A 19,644-nucleotide genomic window follows, 5' to 3' on the forward strand; every position below is an offset into this window, starting at 1 on the left:
TGGGAGGCTGTCCATACTTATTTCCAGGTGCCAGTAACACAGATGTACTCATTTTGTGAAATTCCCACAAGCTGTCCCCGTACAGGGATGCACACTTTTCAGCATGGAGGTCACCCTTCAGTGAGAGGTTTTTAAAAACAACACCGCAGTCTCGTACTTAGACACACGCTTCTTCAGTCCCTTTTTTTTTTTTTGTCCCCATGGTGAGTCCAGCACCAACCAGCCACAGAAGTGAAAGACCAGGGCAGGCGGGCTGGCAGGCGGGCTTGGAATATCCTTCAGTGACTCAGATGAACAGCTGGAAAGAATCTGTGAATCTGTTGCTGCCGGCTGCCAGCCCCCGCACCCCCCCCCCCCGAGTCAGCGCAAGGACCTGCCACAGCCCCCCGAGTGTTCTAGGGCCCGAGAGTGAGGGAGCTGGGGCTAGGGCAGGGCCACTGGCGGAGCCATAGGCAGGACTCGAAGGCGTCCAGCAAGCCCTGGCCATTAGCCTCCCTGGCAGGACCCCGCGAGGGACAAGAGTGCCTTTATTGTAGAGGCTCGGGGAGGCTGGCTGGCAGGCCAGGGGCTGAGCACACAGCAGGCTGGATTAGAGCAGGGCTGTCAGGACAGACCTCCTGGGTTTGAATCCAGCTCTGCCACTTTCCAGCCCTGTGACCTTGGGGACTTGTGTACCCCACCCGTGCGGGGCTTTTGTGTCCACGTTGGTAAAATCAGGTAAAATCGGGTAACAATAGTGCCTGTTTTCTAGACTGTCACGAAATCTAAACTAGATCGTGCCGTCAGCTCCGAACATAGCACCTGGCATTGCGTCAGCATCCAGCAAATTAGCTGACTACCATTGCACGCTGGAGGCCACGGGCTGGTTCGTATAGTGAGCGCCTACTACATGCCAGGCACCCTTAAGGTACCATCTACTTTAGATCCCGGACCCCCCCCTGCCTCCCCGCCACGCCCTGCCTTCTCAGGAACCCTCCCTGGCTTGGAAGCCTGGCAGCCAACCACGCAAACGATTGCTGTGATTTTGTGCCGCAGATCAGGGTCTGTTGAGAAACCAGCAGCCAGGGAGCTTTTGAGTTCACTCAAGATTTATGTGGAGTGTTTGTCCCTTCATCCCCAGTGGCAGGTCCACCCTGGTGATCATTCATCAAAGGGGTTTTACGAGGGCCTGGAGTTGCTGGGCAGTAGCCTCGGGTTTCAAGGCGGGGGAGGTCCGGGGGAATGGTGTCACCCGGAGGGAGACTGAGCTGTTTGCTCCAAGATTCTTTTTCCAGGTTAACGGGAACCAGGCAAGGTTTTAGGGGCACCTGATTCTGCTCTGAGGACCTGCACCCCACACTCTAATCCTTAAATGTGCGTGCAAGCAGTATTTGGTTTTGTTCTTAATGGAGCACTTTTCAGCTTTCAGAATGCTTCTGCATAGGGGTCTTGGGCCCCCAAGATGGAAAGTGCGCCTACCTCTCACCTCCACTCTCTGAAGCTGCTGCATTAGAAAGAGAAGGGATGCTGAGACAGGGTCACCAAACACGCTGTGCATTTTTCATGTTTGCACTGAACAGATTAGCCCGGTTTACACACAGAAAATGTGAGGAAATTTCACCAGCCACGGCAGCTGGAAGCTTTTCCTACTCTCAGAAGCTGTGCCTTTGGGCCTCGGTTTCTCTATCTCTCAAATGGAGCTGATGACTCCTGCTTTGACCCCCCCTGGATTGCTGTGTCATGTGAGCTAACGGGTGTGAAACAGCTCATAAGCTGGAGGCCCCCATAAATCCCAGGGATTTTTTTTTTTTTTTTTATTGTTAACGGTTGCATTCCTTCCCTCTGAGAAAGAGGACATATTTTTGCCGGTGGCCTGCCATGTTTAAAGCTCTTTCTGAGGATGGTAGAGAAGTGCTTGCTTTGTTCTTAGGGAAGAAAAAAAAAAAAAAAAGGAAAGAAAGAAAGGAAAAAAAAATAGGGCAGTCAGATGATAAATTTTGTTTTTCTGGTCCCCAGTGAGCCAGAAGCCAAACACATAGCGCACACAACCTCTGCAAGAGAAAGGACAGACCAGCCTGCAGAGGTAAACGGTCCTAGAAGGGGAGCTCGAGGCACATGTGCAGTTTAGAGAGAGGAGGAACAGAGCAGAGGCCCTGTGAGAAGGGAAGAGGTTGGCGGGGGGGCATTGGGATGGACTTGGCCCCCATCACTGGCCCTCAGAGAGACTGGGATCCTGGAAGCCGGCCGGAGTGGCTGGGCAAATCTGGAACTTGGAAGTCCGGGTGAAGTCTTGGCATCCCACAATGTAGCACAGATTGAGCCCCAACCGTGGCTGTGGCCTTGTGACACGGTAGGACAGCACAAAGGGAAGCCAGTCAGGCTCTGCGCTGCGGGGAGAGGCAGGCCCAGAGGCAGATGCGCAGAACAACGTGTGATAAGTGCTCAGAGCCTGGAAACCCGCCTCCCCGGCCGGGCAAGGGCAGATTCCTGCGGTTTCTGGGCCAAGACAACCCCACAGGAAGCCGCGAATCTGAGATGTGTCCAGATGTTCCATGCTGACGGCCTTCTGGTCTCCTACAGAACCGAGGTGGGGCTTTCTGGCTGGCCGGCTGTAGCACCAGGTCTGCTCTGAGCACCTGTCGCTGCTTGCGAGCCCCCCACACCCGAGCCGAGGGAGGATGATAGGGAGAGCAGGCGGCGGTCCTGGGGGGGAGGCCAGGGGCACCCCGTCTCCAGCTGCGCTCAGAGCGGAAGCAGGGAGATGGCTCTGCTGGGCTGGGAGGCACAGGTCCCAAGGGAAGTCAATACAAACGTGCCTCATCTTCTGGCGCATGTGCCACCCACTCTGCGCCTACCCGAGAACCTGTCAGGGGCTCGGTTTCTTCAGGTGTGAGGCTGGGGACACAGGTGAGGAACGGGAGGCTAAGGCGCTGGGGCCATCCTTGCCCTAATGCACGGGTGTCTGAGGACCCGGGGCCAAGCAGGGAGTCAGGGAGACACACTGCCTGGATTCCAGCTCAGACCTGCCTTGCTGCACTACCTAGGGCCTTAAGTCCCGGCCCTGTGCCTCTGACTCCTCACCTGTACACTGGGCCTGTAAGAGAACCTCCCTCACAGGCTTGTTGCAAAAATTTGGTGGGTTTCCCTCTATAAGGCACAGTTCCCGTGTAAAATTCACATTCAACCAGCATGCATAAGCACTGCTGTTATTTCTGGGTCCATTGACCTCCTGTGGACTGCCTCAGCTCATGGTCCTCCCAGCCCGACGGGATGAGTCATTTCATCACCCCTGTTTTGCAGATGGGAAAACTGAGGCCTAGAGCGGTAAAGGAGCATGCGGAGGCCGCACAACTAGTAAATGTCCTGAGGTGCCAGCGGCCCCGCCCCTGCACCACCCACCCACAGAGGACCAACCAGCTTCACCTGCCTTTTTCCTGCTCTGATCTGTGATCCCTTGCTTCCTGGTTCCTGAGATGTGTGCCAGGGGACTTTCCTGAGTCACCGGTCATGGAGGGAAACAAAAACATCCAGCTGGATGCCTCTCTCTTCCCACCCTGGGCCCACTCCATATACACACACATACACACGCAGATGCAAACTCTTGAACACGTGTACATATGCACCTGTGCGCATGCACACGTGCACACACCAACATGTGCACACATCAGCACATGCACACACAAACATAAATATATGCACACACCTACACGTGCACATACCCACCACACACATACACACACTTTCACACACATGGCACATACTCAGGAAGTTCTGCTTAAAGACCAGGTTAATCAAGAAAACTCCACCTCCCTCACTTTGTCCTGTTGACCCCTGTGGCCTTCTCCCCTACAATGAAGTACCAACGGGACGTAGCAGAATCTTTCAACCACTGGGTAGAGCCAGAAAGAGGTAGGGGTTGGGGGGAGATAATATGAAGGTATCACCTACATCACCTACGATGTCCCAGGCCTCTGGACCCAGGGCCTCATGTAACGGGCACAGAAAAATCTGGCGAGGATCACCACCCATTGCACAGACCAGGCGACTGAGGCTTGCGGAACTAACAGGTTTACCCGAGACTCACACAGGTAGAGAGGGACAGGGCAAGATTGGGCCCCAAGGGCATGGGACCCAGGCCCTGAGATAGGCCCTGGATAACACAGTGAGCCAGACAGACCTGGTTCCTGCCGGAGGCGGGAGTCCCCAGGCTTCCGGTCAGCCAGACAGGGAGCAGCTGACAGAAAAATAAATAAAATCAGCAGCAAATTCCTAATCCTCCAGGCTGAGGCAGAGAATGGCAAAGGGGACCTGCCTGAGGTGGAGAAGGCAGGAAAGCCTTTGGGAGAGAGTGCTGCAGCCGAGACCATAAAGGTGGACAGGAGTCAGCGTGCCAGGAGAGCCTGCAGAGGCCTGCGAGGTGGGAGGAGGCATGTGCCAGGTCTCAAGGGGTCCACCTGTAGCCCCCACAAAAGGACCTGTGTTTCCTAAGCCAGCCTTGCTTTACCTCTTGGTCTCTGTGAGGCTTGAGGGTTGTGCTAAGGCACCACGAACAGACCTCACCCCTTTGGTACTGAATTTCTGGTGATCATGATGATGATTTTTTAACTCCTAGATGCGAGCCCCAGAATATACACCAGGGATTCCCAAGAGGTGGCCTTTTTCTCTTGTTCCATTTATAATGCACGGCCCTCCTCCCTGCCTGGGGGAAGCCTAGTTTTATTTACATATGAGTGCACTAGAGGGCAGAGGGGCCCACCTGGCACCTTTGTCCCCAGGCTCACTCTGGGTTCCAGCTGGCAGGCTGGGACAGCTAGCTGTCAACTACTCAGAAGTCAGAGACTTGCAGACTTTTGAAGTTGGAAGAGGTGTGGTTTCATGGATGGGGAATGGTTACCCGGAGATGCCTGAATTTGCACAAGGCTTCCCAGCCTGAGCCAGAGCAGTGGGCAGGACAGAGGGGTCCTGGCCATGTCCCCTGCTCTGGACAGTGTCCATCAGCAGATGGGTGACACGGACCAGAGGTTTGCCTGGGGGGGGGGGGCGGCGGGGCTTGGGAGGAGGGGCTTTTGGAATCCGCTGCCTGGGGCTGAATCCCTGCAGGCCAGCCTGAAGAGTAACTTGACCCCCCTCCCCCAGTGGCTCTTCTTTCTCATCTGTAAAATGGGCTGATCGCAGCACTTAACCCAGAGTTCTTGGGAGCAGGGACTGAGCTGACGTATATAAAGTGCTTAGAATAGCACCTGGCACAGTTCATCCCTTGCCAGGGCTCCTATTTATTAAGAGGAAGAAAGGGCCCAGAGTTGTTGAGTCACTTGCTCTGGAACACACAGGCCCAGGACACACCAGATCGTTCTTTTACTGCTGGTGAGGGTGGGGTGGGGGTGGGGGACAGACACCGCGTGGGCCACCCGGGCCAGAGGTAGGAAAAGGCATGGCAGGTCGAGGACTCGCGTCCCCCTGATGGTGCCTTCACCGACTTGATCCAGGAGACAGCTCCTCTTCCCTCTGTCTCCAAAATTAGCACACTGGGCCCTAAAAGGTGCCCCAGCCCAGGGCTGCGCAGGGCAGGGCCGTAAAGGGCCCTCCGTCGGTCCCTCCTTCCCAAGGAGGAGGGGGCCGGGCGCCCGGGGCAGGATCGGCGGGGTTCCTGGGTTTTCTCTGTCTCTCGGGCTGGCGCCCCGTCCTCCGCAGCTGCCCCCGCGTCCTGCTTGCCCTTTACTTGAAGCGCAGCTGGGGCCGCCGATGGGGCTCCGCGGGTTCCCTCGGGGACCCTCGAGACGGCCCGAGCCGGGCGCGCTGCAGGGAGCCCCTAATCGGGGCCGTGAATCAGGGCGCGCGACTCCGGGCGGGACACGGAATAGATAGAGGAGCCGGCGAGCCATTGTGCGCAGCCCGGGCGGCGGGGAGGGGGGGGGAGGGGGAGGAGGGGGAGGGAGGGAGGGAGGGCCGCGGGGGCGGGGCGGGGCGGGGCGCCGCGGCGGGCGGGCGGGCGGGCGGGCGCGCGGGGGAGGGATTCCCCGCCCCCGCCCCCGCCCCCGCCCCCGCCCCTCCGCGCGCCGCCCGCCGCCCCGCCCCCTCCTCCCCAATTAAATGACCCCACGCTTTGGCAGGCGCCGGAGCTCGCACATGCGGCCGCCGCTCCAGCCGCCCGGGGCCCGCCGCCGCCGCCGCCGCCGCCGCCGCCGCCGCTGCGTTCCGGGCGCGCTCGGCGCGGCGCCGCCGGGGGCTCGGCAGGCCGGGGGGGCGCCCCTGCGAGCGGCCGTGCGCCCCCGCCCGCGCCCGCTGCCCGCCGCCAAACTTCGCGGCGCGCTCATGCCCCAAGTTGGGCGCGGCGGCGGCGGCGGGCGCTGAGGGCGGCGCGGGGCGCGGGGCGCGGGGCGCGGGGCGCGGGGGGCGGACGCGGCGCGGCCATGAGCGGGCGGCCGGCGCCGCTCTCCCGCAAGCAGCGGCTCATGGCAGCCGTGGGCGAGCGGGCGGCGGCGGGCGGCGGGGCCGGCGGGGGCGGGGGCGGGGGCGGGGGCGGCGGGGCCGGCGGGGCCGGCGGGGGCGCGCCGCTCTCCTGCTTCATCTGCGGCGGCGGCATCGGGCGCGGCAAGGAGCTGAAGCTGCAGGTGAAGCAGCCGGCGGCGGGCGCGGGGGCCGCGGCGCAGCCCTTCTTCCCGTTCCTGCAGCAGCAGGAGCCGGCGCCCGGCGCGCGCGAGCTGTGCCCGGCCGACGGCTGCGTGCTGGTGTGCGCCGTGTGCCGCTGCTTCCTGGGCGAGCAGTGGGCCGCGTTCGAGCGCGCCCGCACGCCGGTGGACAAGCGCATGTACTGGCTCAAGCGGCCGCACCAGTGCGAGGCGGGCGCGGGCGCGGGCGCGGGCGCGGGCGGGCGGCGCGGGGCGGCCGGGGGCCCCCGCGAGTGGAACGTCGCCTACGCGCTGGGCGGCGCGGCCGACGAGGCGCGGGACTCGGAGCTGTCGGAGCTGTCGGACGCCGACCCCCTCTCCGAGGGCGAGCCCGCCGCGCGCGACGCCGCCAGCCCCCGCCGGGACGGGGCGCCGGCGGCCGGGGGTCCCCCGGGGCCCGGCGCTCGCGGGGGCCGCGGCCAGGAGTGGAGGCCGGCGCCGGGGCCGCCCCCGGGACCCCCCGCGGGGCCGGGCGGCGCGCGGGAGGACGGGGCGCCCCCCTCGAAGCAGCGCGGGGACGCGGAGCCGCGGAGCGGGCCCCGGCGGCGGCGGAAGGCGGCCGGGCGGCACTGGGGCCCCGAGGCCCGCGCCAGCGTCCTCAGGGGCATCACGGACCCGTGGCGAGGCGCCCCCGGCCAGGGGGCCCCCGCCGACGGCGCCAAGGGAGGCCCTCCCGGCAGGGCCCCCAAGGGCCCCGAGAGCAGGCCGGCTGCGGACGCCCGCGGGAGCTACTGCATGTCGGAGGACAGCGACATCAACATCACCAGCGAGGAGGAGGACCGCAAGGAGCAGCCTCTCTCGGGCCCCAGAGACAAGGAGAGCGGCGGCTGCGTCCCCTGGGGCTCGCTGGCGAGCCGGGCGGCGCCACCGGAGGGCCTTTGCTGCTACATCTGCGGGTCGGCCCTGGCCCCGGCCTCGCAGCACCAGATCCACGTGCAGAAGCAGGAGAAGCTGGCCCAGGCCCCCTTCTTCCCCTTCCTGTGGCTGCACAGCCCCCCTCCGGGGGCCCAGCCCATCAGCGACGGAGGCAGCACCCTGGTGTGCCCGTGCTGCTTCTCCTCCCTCATGCAGCAGTGGCAGAGCTTCGAGCTGGCCAACGTGCCCGTCCTGCAGCGACTGTACGTCGTGCCTCTGAACAGCCACGCCCCCGGCATGGCCTCCAAGGGCCGGAGGCTCCCAAGGGAAGACGGCCCGCCTGCGGGGGCCCTGCCCGAGGCCTGCTACCTCTGCGGGGAGGACTGTACCCAGGACGCCCGGGCCGTGGCCTTCAGGATTCTCAACGGCAGCGCCCGGGGCTCCATGCATTTCCCCTTCCTCAGCCTCCTGCCCTGTCCCCCCAACGCCCGGGGCCCCAACAAGCGTTGCGAGGTCCGAAGCTGCCCCAAGTGCTTCAGCGTCCTGGAGGACGTCTGGGCCCTGTACCGGGCCTGCCAGAACGAGGAGCTTATCACCTCCGTGCAAGGCTTCCTGGGCAGGTACCACCAGGCCTTCTCCGCCTCGGAGCCCGCTCTCTGCGAGCCGCCTGCACCGGCCCGGGGCAGCCCGGCATCTGTCTGCTACATCTGTGGGGCCGAGCTGGGCCCTGGGAAGGAGTTCCAGCTCAACGTGAACCCCTCCAGCCGCCTGGGCGAGAAGGAGCCCTTCTTCCCCTTCCTCACCGTTTACCCGCCCGCCCCCCGTGCCAGGCCCGCCGACTCCACCGGCCTCGTGGCCACCTGTGTGCTCTGCTACCACGACCTGCTGGGCCAGTGGCTGCAGCACGAGGCCCGCAGCGCCCACCACACCGTCAGCGCCTGGTCTCGCCAGTACCAAGTGGAGACGTTCGTGTGCTTCTTTTGCCAGCAGGAGAAGAAGCGCTGTCTCGGACTCAAGGCCCTGCGGCTGGCGCGGCTGCCCTTGTTTCTCTATACCCTGCGAGCAAGCCACAGCCTGCTGGTGGACGATGGGCGGCAGCTGATCATCGGCGCCTGTGTGGAGTGTGGGACCCTGGTGTGTGCTGGCCCGGGGCTCGCCCGCCAGGGGTCCGTGGGTTGGAGCTCCCCAGTGGCAGCGGCGATGAAGGTAAGTCCTGGTTTTCTCTTCAGCCTCCGGTGATTTGAGTAGGAGAGGAAGACATGTTACTTTCTGTTCCTCTGCTGGGGAAGTGTTTGTACTGATTCCGTGTGATCTGTTCCAGAAGGAGCTTCCCTCCTGGGGTCACCGGGCCGGCGGCGCCTGGGGAGGGCGCTCGAGGTGGGGGTGCTGACTGAGCTGGGAGGCATGTGGAGCTGGGGGCACCTGGAGCGGGCTTGTGGAAGAGCAGGGCACTGCTGAACGCATCAGGCCTGGGCCTGAACTTGAGTGTGTGTGCAGCGGAGTCCGTCAAACAGAGGAAGTTCGGGGCACGTCTGTCATCCGCCTGATAACATTGGTAATTAGTCCGGCCATGCAGGTCACTGGGAGGTCTGTGCGCTTACCCGGTTGGAAATGCAGCGGAGGTGGCAGTTCCTCTCCGTGCTGGCGCTGGCACCGCTTGGCTCCTGCAGTTTTCCCCCAAGTTCACACTTTTCCTCTGAGGCTCTCCGGTTGCTTCACAGCAGATGGAAACAGATTTTCAGACGTGGGGGTTTGGGACCCGGGGGACAGTGGCCTAAACAGACTTTCCCCCTGATGGGAAGAGAGGCTTTCTTCTCTGCAACTCAGCTGTGCAGGAGGGGGGCGGCAGAGAGGCGGGGGGGGGGGGGGGGTGTGTGTGGTGGCTGGCGTGTGCCCTGTTTATAAGGCGCCTGCCTTCACGCTGCCTGCCCGGGAGGAGCCAGACGGGCCTCAGTTAATTTTGGATTAGGCTTTGCAAGGGCCAGGACAGGACCTGCCTGCAGTGGGTCTGGGGAAATAGGTGTTTGTGAGTCGGGATCACCATGTACGGTGATGGCTACGGCGGGGGGGGGGGGGGGGGGGGGTGTCGGGGGGGGGGGCGGTGTCGTGAATCCTCATCGCCTGGAGGCCTGGTTTATTATAATCAGATGCCTGTAGTGGGAGCCACCAGCGAGGGGCCCCGCAGAGGGCCCCGTGGATGGGGAAGAGCGGCTCGGGCTTGTTCAGGAATGATTGTTGCATCTATTTGGAAGGATGGAATCCCCGTGTGTGGAATTCCTGGCTTATGCGTTCACTCTCAGGGGAGGTTGCATCTGTAAAGTGGGCGCACTGTCCCGCTTCCCTCCAGTGCTTGCCCTATGCTCTGCTCTGCCCAGGCTTTCTTCATGCTCTGCCCAGGCTTTCTTAATCTGCCAGTGTCCCTTTTGGACCATAGAGATGTAACTGGGGGCTTTGGTAGTGGTCCTCTTCTTCTAAATGGATGCATGTCTCATTCCCCCCCTGTGGGTACTGGACTTCTCATTTGCAGCCTGTGGTAGTCCAGTCTGTGGGGTCTGCTGCTGGGAGTCTGAAGAAGTGCTGTTTCCAGAAGGGCCAGAAACCGGGTGGTGAGCCTGGCTTTGGAGCAGGACAGACCTGGCTTCCAATCTTGCCCTGTCTCTTGCTAACCTGAGCAGCCAACGGCAAGTGTCTTACCCTCCCTGTGCCCGTTTTCTTGGCTGGGGAGCGGAAATACAGATCGCCTGCCTCGGAGGGCCAAGTATGTGAACAGACTGGGCATTTAGCTGCCCCCAGAAAGTCAAGTGCCTGGCACACAGCGGGACCCTCCCATCCACCCGATGTGTTGGGCAGATTTTTCTAGGATGCAGGTTGGTTTCTCTGCGAGGCTTTCCATTTGCAGGATGGTTGTGGGTCTCAGGCTGGGTGATTGGTGCTGCATGGAGGAGTTAAAGCACTTCCTCTGAGGTTTGTCGGAGTGCTCTCTGCAGAACATCCACTCCGTGCTGAGTGTTCCCGAGTTGATTTGCTCACTCATCGGGAGTTGATGAGATGCCAAGTGTGGGCCTCACCGGTAGGAGCTTGAGGAAGCAGTCCTGCTGGGGAGGTGGCAGCGGAGGGTAGCCCTGTGGGGGATGAAAACGCAAGCCAGTGTCTGCCCAGAAGGGGTCAGCATGAGTTTGGGAAGGCTTACCGGCTTCTTACTTTTGCACCATTTCTAAAGCAAATTATTTCATTTGCTTCTATGAGGCCTCATTAGTCTCATTTTATGTATGAAGTGAATTGAGACTCAGAGAAGTCAGGTGGCATTGGTGCCTGTCACACAGCCAGTAGAAGTGGCTGAGGTGGGTCTTCAACCCAGGTCTTCCCATCCTGAGCCCCACTCCATCCACCGCCTCTGCCAGGCGTAGCCTTGAGAGATGGGTGGGATGCGGTGGAGGGGGGCCCTCCAGGGTGGGGTACAGTAGAAGAGCCATGGAGGCTGGAGGAGCCCGGAGAGCTCCTGGGGGAGAAGGGGGAATGAGGTTGCAGTGAACTGGAGACCTTGGAGTCAGGCTCGGGAGGTGGTTTTGGAGTCAAAGGCACAGGGGAGAGATAAAAAGTCCTTGAAAGAAGGCTCGGAACGCGAGGGGAAGAGATCCACCCTGGGTTGGGCGGTGGCAGCGATCCAGGTGGGTGGTGAGGCCATCGGCCTGGGGGTGGGGAGGGGGAGGGCAGCAGAGCTGCTCCCAGGCTCCAGCAGCTAGAGGGAGGGAGAAGCATCCACTCCTGCCCTAGGAGAGCCTGACTGATGAGCAGTAGAAAGCCGGAAATGCAGCCTCCTGCCCTTCCTTCCTCCCTCCCATTCATTTAACAAATGTTTATGGAGCGCCTACTCTGAGCCAGGCACTGTTCCAGAGGCTGGGGATCTGGTGGCAAGTGCAGCGCCTTCCGTGTCAGAGGGAAGGGCCTGGCCTCTGCAGAGTACAGCTCCCCACAGAGCTGTGAACAGAGCGGGACGGGGCTGCTTCCCCTGGTGCCAGGGTGGGCGCAGGGGGCGAGCGCTGGCATCGGGCAGCCGGAAACCAAGTGGGCATTCCCTGCGGGAGCCCCAGGATCTGCTCACGCCCGGCTCCCGAGTCCTGTCTGTCTGAGTCCTGTCTGTCTCTGATGTGTGGTTTGCGAATTTGGGGGGGAGTGGCCAGGGGCATTGGAAGGTAGCCACCGGGAAACCACTGAGCCGGAACGGCATGTTCCGGAACCTCATCCATCGTGCCTCCCATGATGCCTCAGTTGGTCCCTGGTAAATGCTCATTCATTAGTGAATCAGCTTTAAATGCTATGAAAGAACACAGAGAGAGAAAGAAAAGGAAGAAAGGTGTCAGTGACGCCCTCTGTTTGGATCGTGTTTGTGGCTTTTCTGTCCAGCCGGACCCTTGCCTGCTGGAGGGTGCCCTGTCCTGTGGTCCCTGGTCTCCGAGCTGGCCTCTTGCACAGGGCTGCGTTGGGGCTGGAGGGGGCAGGCTGCAGCCCACCTTCTCGGGGCCCGGCACCCCTTTCCTGAGGAGGAGTGCCAGCGCATGGGACTCTCTGTGCAGCCACGGGTGAGACTCTGGGTTGGCCTTGGCTCGGACCTGGTTTGGGTCCTCATTGTGCTGAGAGCTGACCTTGGGTCAGACTTAACCCTCCCCACTGCGCCTGAGAAGTGGAGACCATCTTTCCTCTGGAAGGTTTGTGATGGGAATGGCTGATACGCAGTAGGCACGAGGCACGGGTCCATCCCTTCCTCTCTCCCTCTGGTGCTGGTAACTCGGGGTTGGGTCTCTTGTTGGTGCTCACGGGTTGTGCTGCTGCAGCCTCTGCTCCCCACCTTTCTGCTGGGGGGTGGGGATAGGCTGTCCCTCCTTTCGGGGCTCGGGGGCACAGCTGGCCAGGCTGCCGGAGGTGGCATCTGGGGACATGATAATGATGATGATGGCTTTACAGAATGTTCTCTGCGTTCTAGGCTGTGCCACGTGCTTCCCTTGTATTCACCCTTACTGGATCCTCACGGCAGCCTTGGCCAGGGAGGTGGCACTGTCTCCATTTCTTAGAAGAAAAAGCAAGTCCAGAGAGGGCAAGTGATTTGCCCAAGGTTGCTCAGTTGGTCACAGCAGGACCAACATAGGACCTAGGGGTCCGGCTCTTGTGTCTGTGTACCACCCTCTACTCTCTTGCCTTTCTGTGCCGTCTGGGGGCTCCAGCTATTACCCCTGCATATGCCTTCTCCACCCTTGGAGCAGCCGAGGGGCAGGAGTTAGCTTGCAAGGGCCAGAGGCCCTGTAACCCGCCCCCCACTCAGCCCCCACTGGCTGGCTCTGCTGTCCCTGCCCTGGCTCCCCTTTCCAGGGGGAGCCTGCTGATAATTGGCGCCCGGTGTCCTTGCTCCCCATGGCATCACGCTGGTGAGGAGCGTTCAGCTGGGCCCTCCCGCTGCTGGTCGTCCCGATGGGTCTGCTCCGTGATCCATTGGCTTTCCTCGCTCGCCACTTGGCGGGCAGGCTGTCCCGGCCCCTTCCCACGATCGGTCGGGGAGGTTCTGGGTAATGGAGCGTGCAGCTGTTTACCTAACCGCACCCCGGCCCCTCGCTGCGGGGACACCCGGCCCGGCCCCTGGAGCGTGGCCTCCGAGCCCTGACAGGTGTTGCTGCTGAGGCGCCTTTCTTTTCTCCACGCTGACATCTGAGGCCTGCAGAGAGCGTCTGTCATCACTCGCCTGTCAGGCCGGCCCGCACATCTGTTTCCCGTGTTTCCCGGCTCTCCGCGCCCACGCGGCTCCCTGCTCTTCAGGGAGGGCCTGGCAGCCCTCCTCCCCGGGTCCAGGCTCTCGGGACACCTGAGCGAGGCAAGTGGATGGGGGGAGCCTTCCGGAAGGTGCCGGAGGGGGCCGCCTAGCTGGGCCGACATGGGCACCCTCTCCCTGACAGGGCTGGGAAGTGGCTGGGCTTTGGGCCTTTCTCCTGCTCCGGCCACCTCCTCCGAGGGGAGGGTTGGACTCATTCTTGGCGGGTTGGGAGCCATCTGCTCAGGGGAATAAACTCTCTAGACACGCCTTGTCCTAAACCTGGAGGCGATGGGGGACACCTGGGAAAGAGGAAGTGTAGGCAGAAGGTCCCCCAAACTCAGCCTTCCCTGAAAGCAGGGAGGCGCAGGGACAGGGCGGCTGAGTGGCCGTCTCTGGTGGAGTCCAGAGTCTTCAGAGCTTTCTGGCCCCTTCTCTTAGATCTGCTTAGAGCTCTCTGGAACTTACTATTGGTAGGGTCAGAAATATCTCATAGATCATTTTTTTGGGGCAACACTGTACCCAGAAGACCAGCAAGCCTAATGCCACTCGTGCTGGTTTATTTATTTACTTTTCAATAATACAAGCTAATTAGAATTATAGGGTTTTTTTAAAAATTATTTATTTATTCATGAGAGAGAGAGAGAGAGAGGCAGAGACACAGGCAGAGGGAGAAGCAGGCTCCATGCAGGGGAGAAAGAAAGAAACTCTGGCACTCTATGGATCCTGTGATGGGTACACAGCTGTAGTTCTGACTCTTGTCCCTGCTCACATGTCTACCCTTGTCCGGGGCTGCCCTGAGGAAGCACACCTGGAGAACCACACATCCTACCCATTGGGCCAACAAATGTTTCTGTGCCTATGGGGCACCGGGTGCTCTGAGGACGTGGTGTGAAATCAGGCAAACCTTGCCCTCGGGTGCTCGAGCAGTTTGGGAGGTGCTGGTGAAAGGCTCTGGTCGTGGTTGTGCAGTGTAATCAGTTCTATGTTGGGGTCTGCTGGGAGCTCCCAGGAGGGTGGGAAACTGGTATGTTCTGGGAAGGCTTCCTGGAGGAGGTGATTATCTCAGCCGAGCCCTGAAGGCTGAAAAGGCCTCAGCCAGGTCTGTGTAGGATTCATGTGCTCCTGGTGGGAAGCATTTGTGCAGAGGCCTAGATGTGGGGAGTGGGGTTTGCTGGAGAACCTTAAATAGGTTTTTGAAGTGGGAGGAGGTGATGCTGTGGGAGTGGTTGGCAGTGTCTGGATGTGGTTTGTTTGTTTTTTTTTTTTTTAAAGATTGATTTATTTATTCGAGAGAGGCAGAGAGGAAGAAGCAGGCTCCATGCAGGGAGCCCGATATGGGACTTGATCCTGGATGATCCCAGGATCACGATCTGAGCCAAAGGCAGCCGCCCAACTGCTGAGCCACCCTAGATGTGGGTTTGAATCAATTTGAATTTTATAATACTGGTGATTGGGCCCTACCCCAACCTATTAAATCGGAATTTCTGAGGGGTGACCCTGGTGGCCCTGGTATTTTAAAGCTTCCAGAAGAATCCAGCACTGGAGTAAGAATTGGTGATGGAAGGCATTGGAACATAGCCTAGGAGTTTGGGATTTTTATCTGGAAAGCTGTGGTGGTCACTAGAAGGATTCTATTCATTTGTTCCATCTGTCTTTACGAAGCAGCGACTATGTCCCAGGCACCGTTCTGGGCTTCAAGGTTTCTCTGTGAGTAAACTAGATGGGGCACAGGGAGGGGTCAAGGCAGCGGTCAGAGGAGTGGCTGGGGAGCAGTGAGCAGGCTGGGGCTGTCGCCTGAGCACCAAGGGTGGATGGTCTGGTCAGGGGCCTGAGGTGGGAGCTCGGGACAGCTGACAGTGAGGAAGCCGGGGTACCAGAGGGCCCGGGGCAGGGGGGTGTTCGGAGCTGGTCAGGCAGGCCCTCTCTTGCACTGACTTTGGACAGACGCTGGTTTTGTTTGCTCTGTTTTTCAATTGAGATATAATTCACACACCATAAAATTCACCCTTTTAAAGTCTACAATTGAGCGAGTTCATTCACATTTACAGAGCCGTGCAACCAGCAGCACTGTCTACTCCAGAGCCTTTCCTTCACCTCCGAGAGAAGCAGCCCCTCCCCAGCCCCCTAGCCCCTCAGTCCCAGCAAACACGAATTTCCTCTCTGCCCCTGTGGATTTACCTAGGCGACATTTCATACAGCCCGCAGCCTCTTGTGCCTGGCTTCTTTCCCCATGCATGTTTCCGGGGTCTGCCCGTCACCCCTGTGTAGTGCTGAATAGCACCCCAGCGCGTGGAGAGAGCGCGTTTTGTTTCTCCGCGCCTCCGTTGATGGACGTTTGGGTTGCATCCACCTTGGCTCTCGTGGATGATGCTGCTGGGAACACTTGCAGCCAGATTTTCTTGCGGACACGTTTTCGTATTTCTCCTGGGTAGACGCCCCAGAGCGGAATTGCTGGGTCACCTGATCACCCAGTGTTTAACCCTTTGGGTCCTGCTTTCCCGCTGGGGGTTCTAACGACACAGTGGGACTTGGGTTGTTATGTCAGCTCACCAACCTAAGCCAAACCTCCCATTCTAGGTCCCCAGACATCTAATGGGTGTTGGAAGATGGGAGTTGGTCTTCTCTCTGGGATAAGGGGAGCTGTGTGAAGGATTGGGATGGGTTACACTTGCTTTCGGGGCTTTTGACTTGCTCCACCTCTAGCCTCAGAAACCAAAAGCCCCGGATTCTGGTGCCAGCACTCACCATGGCTTTGGGCAAGACTCTCCCCCTGCCTGCATTTCGGTTTTCCGTCTGTAAAATGGGTGCAGATGGTGAACTAGTAGCCGAGCCCCTCGGCTCCTGCACAGCTGCCAACCTGTAGCTGTTTCATCTTCCTGGCCCCGTGGGCGGGGTTGAGGGGGTACATGGGGAAGACCCCGGTCAGTGAGGTCTGGCTTGGCTCTGAGTCCAGTGGCTCTCAGGTTTCCCGCCCCAGCACCAGCCACCCCAACCACGGGCTGTCACTGTCTGCTGCCGGCCTGTTTGCTGTGGAACCCTGTGTGAAAACCCTTGCTGGACTGGGTTTCCTTCAAGAGATGCCAGCAACCTCAAGTGAATGACACGAAGGTCATGGTCAGTATTTGGCTCTTGTGAGCCGGGGCAGGCATGCTAGGACCCTGGGCAGGAGCAGCCACCTCTGGGGACCACCGTTTCCACCTGGAGGCTGTTGGGTGAGAGTGAAGAAGGGAGAGGAAGCAGCGGGTCCATGGAAGACCCCTCAAAGGTTAGGGCCCACTGAGGCCATGTCTTCTCACCAGTTAGTATCTCCTGTAGGGCAGAGCTGGTGATGGGGAAGGGCATGGAGGTTCTGACCACTGACCTGGTCCTGATGAAGACACAGGGAGGCATAGGGAGATGATGATGATGACGCTGATGGTCGCAGCAGCACATTGATGGCACTTGCCCTGTGCCAGCCGTCGCCCTGTTGTGCCTCATGTAATCCTCCACCCATCTTATGAGGTAGGTTTTCCAATGTTATTAATGAGGAAATTGAGGCACAGAGAGGGGAAGTCACTTGCCCAAAGTCACACAGCTAGAAAGTATGGAGCTGGGATTTGAACTGGGCCATCTGGCTCCAGCGTCCAGACGCTTAACTGTTGTGCCCCACTCCCCCAGGATGCCGCCACATGGGGGATAACAGTTGGTGGATATGGTGTGTGGTTTGGTGCAAGGACAGCTGAGGCCCCAGTGAGGACCTGGCCTGGGGGAGGAATGGGAGTCAGGGAAGGCTGCCTGGAGGAGGGGTCAATGATGAGGGTTCTACAAATGGGCAGGATTTAAATAAATGGGGACTCTAGGGAAATCTTCACTTTTGGGGATTTATATGGCAGTAACGTCTTTTTTTTTTTTTAGTAATGTCATTTTTGAAATGTCCATATTTTATTCTCCTAATGTATTATTTGGATGTTGCCCGTCAATTGATTATACTCTAGGAATCACTTTAATGCGTTACAGGTATTTTCAGATGGTTTTGTATTTTACATTAAGGATTTTATGTGCTTCATGTTGGAAAACTTGGAGCAGATGGAAGGTGGCCATGTGTTGAGTTCAGTTCACCTCTGCCCTGTGGGTCCTACCGACCCTCTGGGCTCCGTTTCCTGCAGCCGCCCACTGATAGGCCATCAGCCCAGGACCCCAGCAGGTCCTGTCACTGGCTCCACTCTGCCACCAGCTCACTGGGTGACCTTGGCTAAGATGCCAGCCTCCCCACCAGGCTGCCTGTCCTTCCCCTGACCACGGAGGTGGCATGAGTCCCCTTTCTCAGATGACAAGGCTCATAAATCTGGGAGCTGGGGATTGCATCACTAACAGTAAATGGCAGAGCTGGGCCACCAGTGAGACCAGGGTGGTCTAACTCCAGGGCCTGGGCCTTTCCCCCTGCCGGGTTAAGTAGCACTTCCTGGAGATGGTGTAGGGTTGGCAGGGACCTGGCCTGTGTCTGGCCCCGCCCTGCTTTAGCCACACAAGGAGGCTGCAGTTGGACTCTGGGACCAGCTTCCAGAATGGGGCTCAGACAAGGAGGGTCAGGGCAATGACACACTGCAACAGTGTTTTATAGGCCGTCCCAGACCCGTAAACCTTGTCTCCCCACTTCCAGGCGAGAGGGTTCACAGATGGGGATTAAGAGGCTTGTGTGGGTTCTTATGGGCCAGTGACACAGGCAGGTGGGAGGCCGGCGTGGGCTTCCACACTCCCGGGCATAGCAGGGCCGGAAGGTACAGGGGGTCCCAGCGACCATGGGCCAGAGGCCACTCTGAGACGAGGGAGGCTGGGAGGAGCCTTCCAGCATCTGAGGCTCGGACAGCCTGAGAGCCTGGCTTGCCCTTGGCTGCAGCACCAGGTCCTTTAATTTGATTCCTTTGAGCAGATCGATTTCTCCAGGCTTGCCATCTTCCCTTCCAGAGGGAGGGGGTCCTGTGCTGTTCTTACTTCTGTGCAATTATGCGACATCCTGGGCCATTGGCCGACAAAGGCCTGGAGTGTGCAGAGCGCTCTTTTCACAGGGTTGCTTGCACCAAGCACCAAGGGACTTGCCAGCCTGGTCTGGGGGCCCCTGGGAGGGACAGGGTGAAGTGGGCTGGATGTCCCTGGGCCACCAGCCCAGCAGGAAGCAGCCCAGCCCATTCCTTGGGTCCATTACCTGAGTCTTGCTGTGGAGCAGAGGGGCTGCCTTTCTGATGCACATTCCCCTCTCGTGCGGGAGCTGAGGGTTTGCCAGAGGACCCGTATGTCCCCAGCCTGGCATGAAAGATGGCTCCTGGCCTCAGTGCCCTCAGCCCTGGTGTGCAGAGAAACCAGGCCCGGGGCTGGGGTGGCAGTGTCAGAGGCCTCTCCCCCCACCTTCCTGTGCTGTGTGTGAACAGGAGGCTTGGTTGGTGGCCTGACCTTCCTGCTTCCCCTCACCCCACACCTTCCTCCTCTTCTTGAAGTTGCAAGAGCTCTTCTTGCCTTTGCAAAAATGGATAGGGCAGTAGTGGGCCTGGTTTTGTGATCTCCCACGCTATGTGATTGCCAGTTCCTTCCCATTGACGGCCAGACTCTGGCCCTTACTTGCCGGTTACCCATCACTTGCCAAGTGACTGGGACAAGCAGGACCTTTCTCTGCGGGTTAAGGACTGGCTTCAGGGCAGGTCCCGAGGACGGCGGGTGGAGGAGATGGGCTTCTCTGAAGGCCAGCTGAATCAGAAGGCCAGCAGGTCGCTAGGGGTGGCTGTGGGGGGGCGTTGCTTCTTCCTCTAACATCCCCTGGCCCCCTCCAGATGCACCCACATCGCCCCAACACCCACACACTCACCTTCTCTCACATGCGTTCCCAAACCCTCTTGCTAACATCCTGTCCCCTCACCGCACGCACATGAACACATTAGCCCTGGCTCTCTCACATGTGTGTGCACACGCTCACAGCTGTGTCCACACATGCTCCCCCAGACCCTCTGAGGGAGGGGTGTTAGTATCCAGTACGGCTTCGATTTATCTCTTTCTCCCTCTAATTTTGTCAATTTTTGTTCCTTTATGAATTTTGGGCTCCAGCACATTTACGATCCCTTTGTCTTTCTGACCCATCGGCCCTATCATCGCAGTGATATACCTCCCTCCTCCAGCAGTATCTCAAAGTCAGTCTCATCCAGACTATCCCCATCTGAAAACCAAGGCCCCACAGGCTCAAAGAAGGGAAGTGACTTGCCCAGAGCCACATGGCTGGCAGTGTCAGGGGCAGGATTCATGCTTGGCCAGAGGTTTCTCCACCCCAGCAGCTGCTCTGGGGCAGTGGGTCTGAGAGCAGCCCCTTCCTGGTGACTT

General features: G+C 59.7%; 1 protein-coding gene and 1 long non-coding RNA gene across 6 annotated transcripts in view; one reads left to right on the forward strand and one right to left on the reverse strand.

Annotated features, from left to right (window-relative positions):
- Positions 1–7,241: 7,241 nt before the first annotated feature.
- Positions 7,242–19,644, forward strand: part of GSE1 (Gse1 coiled-coil protein) — a 413,371-nt gene continuing 400,968 nt past the window's right edge. For 2 of the 5 annotated variants that reach the window (XM_072819501.1, XM_072819498.1), the window contains exon 1: positions 7,243–8,708. In XM_072819501.1, coding sequence (XP_072675602.1) covers positions 7,383–8,708 — 1,326 coding nt within the window. In that variant the 5' untranslated portion in view covers positions 7,243–7,382. Of the gene's footprint in view, positions 8,709–19,644 lie in introns of all 5 variants that reach the window. The other 3 variants (XM_072819497.1, XM_072819502.1, XM_072819500.1) reach the window with 2 other exon arrangements.
- On the reverse strand, positions 14,526–19,643 carry LOC140629997 (uncharacterized). Its single transcript, XR_012027781.1, has 3 exons — positions 19,529–19,643; positions 18,485–19,020; positions 14,526–18,397 (listed from the first exon to the last, which is right to left on the reverse strand). It is a non-coding gene; the product is annotated as an uncharacterized lncRNA (long non-coding RNA).

Source organism: Canis lupus, chromosome 3 (genome assembly GCF_048164855.1).
Source record: "Canis lupus baileyi chromosome 3, mCanLup2.hap1, whole genome shotgun sequence".
Classification (NCBI taxonomy): domain Eukaryota; kingdom Metazoa; phylum Chordata; class Mammalia; order Carnivora; family Canidae; genus Canis; species Canis lupus.